General features: G+C 38.1%; 2 protein-coding genes across 3 annotated transcripts in view; one reads left to right on the top strand and one right to left on the bottom strand.

Annotated features, from left to right (window-relative positions):
- LOC149815499 (histone deacetylase 6-like) overlaps positions 1-310 on the top strand; it is a 41114-nt gene extending 40804 nt beyond the window's left edge. The window contains exon 5 of one of the 2 annotated variants that reach the window (XM_089989377.1): positions 126-310. In XM_089989377.1, the coding sequence (XP_089845503.1) occupies positions 126-139 (14 nt within the window). In that variant the 3' untranslated portion in view covers positions 140-310. The remainder of the gene's footprint in view (positions 1-125) is intronic. The other variant, XM_089989373.1, reaches the window with a different exon arrangement.
- Positions 311-2687: 2377 nt separating this feature from the next.
- Positions 2688-9104, bottom strand: LOC149815500 (pyrophosphate-energized vacuolar membrane proton pump 1-like). The gene is made up of 8 exons (XM_089988932.1): positions 8830-9104; positions 7245-7819; positions 6445-6824; positions 6263-6349; positions 4902-5232; positions 4353-4763; positions 3738-3797; positions 2688-3165 (listed from the first exon to the last, which is right to left on the bottom strand). Exons 1-8 carry the CDS (start codon positions 9071-9073, stop codon positions 2959-2961), a joined length of 2295 nt encoding a protein of 764 aa, XP_089845058.1. The 5' UTR covers positions 9074-9104; the 3' UTR covers positions 2688-2958.
- Positions 9105-10672: the final 1568 nt, after the last annotated feature.

The following is a 10672-nucleotide window of genomic DNA, read 5'->3' on the forward strand; positions in this document are numbered from 1 at the left end:
GCAAACAATTCACTAGCATAAGTGTTTGATCTTTTTACATGATAATAACTGGATATATTCATATTTCTTTTCATGATCCAACTCGGTTGAGTTATCTTAACTTGATGGACAATCTAACTTGCAAGGTTCCGATCAATAAGAATTGGCACAAAATGATTTTTGCATGAACTGTTACAAGCTTCATGGTGGAGTTGGATATTGTGGGCGACCCCGATTCAGAACCCTCAATTTTTGCCCATGTTCAGTATATTGAAACTATAATCACAATGTATTGTTGGGTCTGGTATTTCACACATAAATATGATCTATGGACTACAGCATATCATGACATAGAGTATTTTTTGTCCAATTTATGTTGGAAACTTTTTCCATGATTTTTGCTGAGGCTGTATGTTGGTTTTTGTCTGTGGTGATGCAGATGCTAAGAGCAAAACATACGATAGAGTTTGTTTATTTTATGCCTATATTTCACCCTTTATATGTTGACATGTTGAACGGATATGGATTTAGCATCCTATGCAATGGTTACTCTCACCTTGTTCACCTTTAAAATTCCTTGACAAGAGCATGGTTTTAGTGATGGGTATCTTTCAAATGCCACAAAATATCTTAATCAAATTGTACCCACCATAGTCTCCATGTTTTTCAAAGTCCACCAAACTTTTACCACCTTTAAGCAAATGTTTCATTTCTCTACCATCCTTGATTTCGTATTGGTTTAATGTTGATTATGAAGTTGAAATTATCATGTTAACCCTAGAGAATGTTGACCATCTAAGATTTCTAAAGACAAGGTTTTATTTCTTGATCACTACTATTCTTTGAAATGAAGTCGAGAGAGGTATGAGTTTAAGAGGTTGAAACTACAATGTTCTGTAGTTATTTTTGAATGTGCAAATTAGTCATTTTGACATATAAGTTTAATGAGACTCAACTCATGGGTGCTATTTGTTTAACCCAAGGCAAAAGTTTGGGTAGTATTTGCAAAATGAAAAACTCTGGTGGATACGTTAATTAGGACAAGTTTTGGTGGTTATTCAAAAAATTTCCCAGATCCTGCTGTGAAGCTTCTACCAATACCAGCTTCAATTTTTTTTTGTGCAATGATATCAACGACCAAGCTAATAGATGTATGACCAAAATTTGCCCCATTTCCCACATTCAAGCAAGCGTGAGAAAACAGGCAGTGAGATTCGGAATCGTGTTCGAGGCCCATTTTATTCATTTCTCATGTGATTCCAAATCACATTGTCCACCCTATGATTTTAAATCATATGATTCTCGTTCACATGAGATGGAAGCACATGTGAATTCGAATCACATGAGATGCAAGCAACCATGCCCTTGATCCCGTTTCACTCTCAACCGTCAACTGCTGGCATGAATCGAATGCTAAAACTCTTCGGTGCTGCCCAATGTATGAAACACCTATTGTCTCTTTTTAATGAGACCCTAAATGAGCTAAGGTGGATAAGATATGGATTAGTTGCCTTCTAAACAGTACTATTCATCAAATGTATATGAATTCTCATGGGTATAGCTCGGATAAGGTGGACTGGTTAGAATCATATTATCCTGACTGAGGTGTCTTAGCTTCGAATCACAATGGGGCTACCCCTAAATCGACTCAAGATTATCATCAAGCTTTGCCCTCATGTATCCGGTTGGTAAAACCCTTGAGATCCCCCGAGGAGTATACCCAACCTTAACCTTGCAGCAATTGATGCCCTCGGCGGCTTCCAAGCTCGTTGAAATCCCCGTAAACTTGGTGGCATTCACAAGTCACCTCTACCAGATGAGCAGAGCCCTTGTGGGTGCCTTGCCCTCATATTTATTACTTAAAAACAAGGGGAAAATGAATGTGTGATATATGTCGAATACAGATTCTGGAAGATACTTGTCAAATATGAATCTCTCTCTCTCTCTCTCTCTCTCTGTTGCATGTGCCATGCATGTATGAGTGGACCTTTGTGCAATGGGGGTTGGGAGAGAGAGAAATACAATCTGGCCGACATCAGATCTGCAATTATACTATGTTATGTGCCGTATGTAATAAGTAGTTATGGCATGGTATTTGATATAAATAGAGATTAATGGAGTTGGGTTCACGTCTGGTATTCGTCCCCTCCCCTCTCCATCATCTACCATTTAAAGTGCCAAATTTATAATACTTGCAACAGAATGAATTACAATATCTCAGCTCAACAAAGGAGAAAAAAAACAATATCAGGCGACTGCATGTAATAGCATCACTGGTAAGAGGCACATGGGCCACACTAGAAAAGAGGGGGAAGTTCCCCCAGCGGAACTTTTCCCCTGGCGTCAAACGCGCCCTTATTAACTACTTTCATTACCTTTTGACATGTATTTACATTTTTTCCAATAATCATAGTCCTGATAAAGTACTACTAACCTTAGCTTATTTAAAAGAGAACAAGATCCAAGGATCATGCATTAGAATTTAGAACTATTGCATTTTTTCCAACAATCATAGTCCCTATAAAGTACTACTAACCTTAGCTGACTTCCAGTTAGCCCTCAGATACAATCATCTTCGAACGTGATTTTTATTCAAGTAGTATAAGGCGTACAAATGCAGTGCAGGCTTGAAAAGAACTATTGCGCAAAGGAAACTTGAAATTGGATAAGTTTTACAGAATTGAAAACTTAAAATTTAAACTCTAATAGAGGCAGAAACTGAAAACTGCAACATTTATTATGAAGTACATGTCTCTGGATCACAAACTCAACAGTGACTTTCTTTCCACTAATTTCTAAAGACCAAAATGCTTTTCACACAGGAAAAAGAACAAACTCATCAACACTTGGCAATGCCGCTGTGAGCTAGAGTGTTTCTTTATCAGTAGCATACATAAAAAAGTATGACTCTCCTATCCCAAGAAAGGAACAACAGGACTCTTATATTTGAAGCACAACTAAAAAGGGCAAACATGAAACTTAGAGGTATTTGAAGAGCAACCCTCCATGTGCAGCAAAGAATGGCGCAAATACCAATGACTCAACTGCCATAAGCTTGATCAAAATGTTGAGAGATGGACCAGAAGTATCCTTTAGCGGATCACCAATTGTGTCACCAATAACTGCAGCCTTGTGTGGATCTGAACCCTTTGGGCCCAAAGATCTAGCATGATCAGTTGAACCAGCCTAGACATGAAAACCCAAGCATTAATGACAGCATTTCACAGCAAGAAGCAGAAAAGCGAGAAAATATTAGTTTAGAAAGCTACATCAAAGCAAAAGCAGGATGTCAACTTGTAATTATTAGATTTCTGATGTTCAAAGAATTAAAACACGAGATATGGATCCAGAAGAACCATAATAAGAAACTCCAAAACAAAAAATGATGAGGTACTGTCTATCAATGACTTTATTTCAGAGTAGATATCCAAGTATGTGACAGTGTTTCAGGCTGATTTACCAGGTTCTGATGGGGATATTTGAGAAACATAATGCCGTATTAGAAAGAAATGTCAAGATGGAGATAATGGATGCAGCATTTTGAAGTGTTAACAATGAACAGCAATTCATTTGTGATGAATTGTTTGGCATTTATTAAATCTTTTCTGAAAGGAAAGAACGTGTAAGAGAACTGGAGGTTTTTTTAAAGAGAAGAATAATAAGCTTCAGGCAAACCAGACATCTGCTATAGAGGAAAAAAATCAGGTAGATCTGATTCACGATATCAGAATTCAGATAAGGAGCAACTGATAGGATACCTCTATATACTTCTTTGCATTATCCCAGGCACCACCCGTGTTGGAAGCTGATATTGCAACCTGCATGCGTAAATAAGACAGATATTATCATCAGAATAAGATTTGTAAAGAAATATACATGCATAAAGTAAATGCCCTAAAAGAAGACAATAACAGGACTAATTTTGGCTCTTTGAGTTCCCCATATTGCATTTAGCACTTCTATTTCATAACTCTCGTACCTAAGATGAAATCAAGATCAACCAATCTATTGACAAGCTAAATTACAGGGTGTTTTTTGTTGCTGAAAAGTTTATCGAGATATTTGAAATTTTGTTGGTTTGTGGCACAGATTTCTCCAAGAAATGTAAAAATAAACAAAAACAAAGAATGCTAAAGAAACAAAGAGAAAAAACAGCCAGAAAATGAAGGCGGCATGAAAAGTCTTGGAGAATACTACACATGAAGTAAAAGGAACACTCATATCATGTCTTTTAAAACCTCAGAAAGCTTTCAGTTATGTGAAAAAATTGTGATACATGTCATATTATGGATATTTGTGAAATATCAGCATTTTGTTGAGCAAATATCCCGAAAAAAAAATAAAGTGGAATGTATGCATTTGTAATTTTGTACCTGCACGCCAGAAACAAGAGCACCAGCCAAAAGTCCAGAAAGAGTTTGCACTCCAAAGAAAGTACCAGCAATCAGTGGCGAGAGTAAGACCAGTGCACCTGGTGGAATCATTTCTCTAAGTGAAGCATCAGTAGAAATCTTCACACAATTTGCATAATCAGGCTTTACAAGGCCTTCCATTAACCCTGGGGTAGTGTTAAACTGCCTGCGAACTTCTTCAACCATTTTCAGAGCAGCACTTCCAACACTTTTCAGTGTCATTGATGAGAACCAGTAAGGAAGCATAGCACCCACAATTAAACCAATAAAAACCTTAGCAGATAGAAGGTCAACTGTCTTTAAACTGGCTCGACTTACAAAGGCTCCAAACAGAGCGAGGGACACGAGTGCAGCTGATCCAATAGCAAAACCCTGAACTCAAAAATATACTCCACATCATTTAGTGTTGAAAACTGCAGATTCTCTGCTGGTTTAGGTTATGGAAAGATGAATAAAAAAAAACTTATGGGTAAGTTTCATTATGTCCAACTTAAGCAATCAAATATTCACCTTTCCAATAGCAGCAGTGGTGTTCCCGGCTGCATCAAGAGCATCAGTACGTTGGCGGATTTCGTGGCTCATTCCAGCCATTTCTGCTATCCCACCAGCATTGTCACTTATTGGACCATATGCATCTATTGTAAGCCCAATAGCTATTGTGCTTAGCATTCCTAAAGCAGCCATAGCAACTCCATACATTGCAGCCAAAGTGAAACTAACATAAATTGCAACTGCAATTGCAAAAATTGGAATTATTACTGATTTGTAACCCAGAGCCAGCCCGAAAATTACATTTGTTGCAGCTCCAGTTCGGCAGGAATCAGCCACATCGCGCACAGGCCTGAAAGATTTTGTTCACAATTGGTTTAAGCACCAAATACAGCACTAAAAATTTCCAGATAAATATAGAATAACTAAATAAAAATATATGTATGTACGGAGAGAGAGAGGTCGTAAGTCCTAGTCATCCTAAACAGTTTAAAAAAAGCATACTTGTAGGTGTTTGCTTAATCTCCACTTACAGATGTATTGTATATAGCTTAGTTACTAGAAAGCATGCATTAGATGAGGAGTTTTCTTGCTAGCATGATAAAAACTCAAAGGCTCATATTGCATCAAAACTTGTCGATAAGAAAGTCAAATTTTCTCGTTAAAGCGCACACGCACACACACACACACATATATATAATGAGCCAAATGGACCCTACTGGTATTTTAATAACTTATCGCATGCTCTGTATTTCTGACCCTACAAATGTGATCTCTATAGTTTATTTAGTGGAAAAGATATACTAGTTTAGATGTTTTTTATGTTTAGACAGCCCACATTGCACCAAAACTTCACAATGAAAAAAATAGGGTTTTTCATAAAAATTATTTGATTCAAAGCATGTTTTCTAGTAAACAAGAACTGATAAACACATCTACATGCTCAAATTAAGCAAAAAAGACATGCAAATATAATCTTTTGAATAGGTCCATTCTGGTCCATTCTCTCTTCAATGAATTTTTATTTGGTTACCCTAAGCAACTAATTACTGACTACGTGTACAGTGAGCCCCTTCCAGATCCAGTGTGTTCCAGTCTGCCACATGGTGGGACCTGGATTGGGATTTTCACATCCAAAGAAAATCAGGATCCAAATAACATACAAAACCCTTTATATGTAAAGCCATATTCAGAAAGAGCTAACACCTACTTGGATCCAGATATCATAAAGGCTTTCTTTATCTGTCTCCAAATCTGAGTTACCAAACCCATTAGGCTAAGTCTAATTAATTAAGATTCAATGACGCCCACATCTGAACTGAGCCAGCCCGTTCACACCACTTCCTAAATAGGCAAGAAAAATATATATGTACTTGTCTTACGTGTAAGCATTGCTTGTGAAGTACTCCGTTATATACCCAATGATTAGGCCCATCCATAGTCCGATTGAAACAGAGAAGAACAGATGCCTGTAAACCATAGAATATGAGACAATAGATATGAAACCATCACCAGCTTTCTTATGTAAAAGCTATAGATAGAAACACAATCACCCAAAAAGTACCAGTTCTTCACAGTCTTCTTTGCTCCAAGATCAAATAATTCAAAGCTTGATGGCAGAGCAATAAAACTAACAATAGCAATGGCAATAGTCATCAATATGGTGGATATAATAAGCTGACGCTTCAGCATAGGTTCAATTTCTTTCTCAGACTTTATCTCAAAGACCTGCGTAGTAAGCAATGTAGTGATCAAGCAAACCAAGATACCCATAGAACTGATGATCAGGGGATAGGACATAGCAGTGAAGTCATGGTCAACACCAAATGATGAGATTGAAGCAACAAAAAGGGCAGCACAAGAGGACTCGGAATAAGAGCCAAACAGATCAGAACCCATCCCTGCAATGTCTCCTACATTGTCACCAACATTGTCTGCAATAACCTGCATATCACCAGTAAAAGAGGTAAGTTGAATACACAGCCACATCTGATGGCAGCAGATTGTACAGAAAAAAGCTATAAAAAATTTGATATGCCAGAAAATGGAAAAGCAGATACTGGAAAATTTTGAGATATAATGAAGCAAAAACCAAAGAAAACAAAGGAAGAATACTTTGACAAAAATTGCATCACAAATTCTCAGTGGCACTCTAACAAAACCTTTATTTTCGTAGATTGCATGAATAGCCAACACTGGTCACAGAGAAAGTTCAGAAGTACAAAAACAAGAATGGAATGACAAGCCCATGGAAAATTTTCCATGACAAAAAAGACTAGCAAGAATATATCACATGGACTACTATAAACTCATGAAAACCCGCTAAATTCTAGGGGAGAATGACAGGAGCTCCAAGAAACTTACAGCTGGGTTTCGTGGGTCATCTTCAGGAATGTTTTTCTCCACCTTCCCAACAAGATCAGCACCAACATCTGCAGCTTTAGTATATATTCCTCCCCCTACTCTGCCGAAAAGCGCCATTGAGGAACCACCAAGACCATAGCCAGTAATTGATTCATAAAGCCCCTCCCAGTCATCCCCATAATACAATTTAAATAAACAAATAGCAACATAGAGCACCAACAATCCATTAGCAGCAAGCAAGAATCCCATAACAGAACCAGCCCTGAAGGCTACCACGAAAGCCCTATTGACCCCCTTTCGTGCCTCTAAAGTCGTCCTTGCATTTGCATATGTTGCAATTTTCATGCCAAGAAAACCAGAGAACACAGAGGTTAATGCACCCAGAAGGAAAGCAACGGTGCTGAATAATGCATTTGCAAGAGCAGGTTTGCAGAGCTTCTGTTCATCGTAGGCACATGGTTCCGACTGCGTACTAAACCCTTTGACTGAACCCAGGAACAAGAATATAATTCCACCAAAAACAACCATGAAAACAGAAAGATACTTGTACTGGGTGAACAGGAAGGAGGTTGCTCCTACAAAATAGCAGAAAAGAGCCAGATTCAGAAACTGAAAATGAAGTTGTAAGCGATCAAACATTTCATATTCTACCTGCTACCAGATGACTAACGATAGTAACAATAACTAGTTATTCAGCAAATATCTAGTTTCTGGTAAAAAAGAAAAGTTTCATGATATAAAATTTAATAGAATTGATTAATCTATATATGTGTTTCACAAACAATTCACATAGAACATAGGACGGGCAAAAACAGGTACTTGAAAATTTTCAAGTATCACCCATTTGCAAACATTTTCAAGAAACTAGAAGCTATAGAAACACACACTTCATCGTAGAACTATAGCACAATATGCATAACATCATTGTCTTTAAATTCCAGACCACCAACAGTATGGCCCATAAACAGAAAATTGGGAAAGAAAAAATTTGCGAGAAAGAAAGAATTGCAAGTCTAACAGTGGCAGGAGACTAGTCCAACTGTCCAAGGATGAATTAAGCTAAAGACATTTAACAGCATTTATAACAGAAAATCATGATTGTTTTTCCTTTCATTTTCGTTCATATAATATATTTCACTAAAAACTTATTATAGCCAGAAGGCTAGAAGCAATTACCTGTTTCATATAAATAAGAATTATAGATAGAAACAAGGTAAAAAAGTTCTCAAAATTTATCATGGGATTACACAGTAAAGAAAAAGGACTATTGAATGCTAGAGAAAGATACCCTTATAAGCTAATGACACGATACAAGTAAAACAAAAAATTAAAAGCATCAATGGAAATAGTTATATTTCTGTATGGAAGTAAACAGTATCAACTCAGAGCTCTCATAGACGAGGCAAACAGAAAAAGCAAAAAGCAAAAACAAAAACCAGAATATCTGCTGAACTAGCTCATCACACCACCTTCAAATTTATGAGCTGATATTTAACAAAGAACATGCTAACCATTGAGGAATTGAACAGGAGGGCCAAAATATACCTGACAGTTGACAAATATAAACTAAGTGAGCTGTTCATACCTACAGAAATGGCATTCTGAATCTCACAACACTTAGACACAATTGCCTTGCCATCCACACCCTCTTCTGCTTCGTTTTCCAACAGACCCTCAAAAGGCCCGCCATTCAAGGGTTGACGCGAATCCGGAGATACCCTAATTCGGGACACCAGAAACCACTGGTATAGAGCAAAGCCGATTCCGATGATCGCAGTCACCGGAACGAAGATATAGGCGAACGATTCGCCGACTAGAGCAGAACCCATTTTTCCCCAGACACCAGAAACCAACTAAACCAATCGCAAACTGCAACACCCACATCTCAGAATTTATAGAGCTCACAGAAAACGTCAACAGGATGCGAAAATTTAACTACGCAAAGGATGATTTCACTCGAATAAAGAACTAACACGGTGAGCAATGACGAAATCAGAAGAGGTAGAGAGAGCGAGAGAATCAGGAGAAAGGCAATCTGTGTGCCAATGTATTTGACTTACTGTATCAAATTGAGTTTGAATTTTCAGGTGGGTGATCCTGCATTGGTTAAAAAATGCGTTTTTTACGTAGTTTGGACTAAAAGAAGAGAAATTAAAGAAAAATAGGAAGACGGGGTAACCTCAGATAGCCCATATGTTGATTGGGGATAGGACCCATCAGGGTTAGGAGGTCAGGGGAGGCGCCAAAATGAAGCAGAGGAGCTGTCAACGTGGGAAGAGCAAATAAGAAAGCAGGCAATTAACGGTATCATAGAGGGGCCATGAGCAAAGAAATCATTAATTTAATCGATATGTCAAACTAGTTAAGAAATTAACTACGACATCTTTATTCATTAAACTAATAACGCATGAAACAAGCAATGCGTTAATGGAGCAGAAATTGGCATGTCACTTGAGGTAGGCTTGAGAGCCACCAGTTTCCATGTTTTCTTATTGAGAAATGATCCTGTGCCCACCAGTTCACAAGATTCAAGCTGCTGATATGGATACTAAAGCATATGCTGTGTAAACGGGTCGGGTATAATTCAGATTTATATATAATAAGGTTTAATAAGCATGGGTTGTGTTTTGCCCGTGCTTTTGCGAGATATATATATATATATATATATATGGAAAAATATTGGCTACTAATGAAGGTAGGGAACTAATGAATAAAAATCACTTTTCTTCAAAAAAAATTTAATTTTACATGATATATATATATATATATATATATATATATATATATATATATATATATATATATATATATATATATATATATATATTAAAACCTTGTTGGTCATGGGCGATTATGGTTTTGATTTGACATGGGACAACATGGCTCGAAACCTATGGGGTGTCCCTTGCAGCAAGGTAGGGATGGCAGTAGATTGGGGGAAAATGGGCCCCCGCCTCGCCCTGTTTGGACCGGAGATGGAGGACATGAAACGGAGATGGAGGCAGGGATGGACTTACGCTTTTTCCTGCCCTGCCCCGCCCCATCCCCATCTCCATCTCCAATCCCTGTCTTGCCCCGTCCCGCCCTGTCTCTAATCTTTCTTTAGGGATGGTAGTGGACTGAGGGAAAACGGGGCCCCGCCTTGCCCCGTTTGGACTGGGGATCGAGAACATGAAACAGGAATTGAGGTGGGGATGGAGGTTAAAATCAAGACCCGTGCCAGGATGAAGGGCAGGATTTTGAGACGGGGCAAGGGTAGAGACCTTGTCCCCCCACCCCGGTACACTGCCATCCCTACAGCAAGTTGGAAGTTGAGTGTACTATCTGCAGCAAGTATGGGAGACCTCAAGGGTTTTACAAACCAGAAGTTTTTTTTATGGGGAGGAACCCTCAAGGCGAACCAGATCACTTAATAATGAGGTGCGATC

Source organism: Nuphar pumila, chromosome 15, assembly GCF_984573655.1.
Source record: "Nuphar pumila chromosome 15, dmNupPumi1.hap1.1, whole genome shotgun sequence".
NCBI lineage: Eukaryota > Viridiplantae > Streptophyta > Magnoliopsida > Nymphaeales > Nymphaeaceae > Nuphar > Nuphar pumila.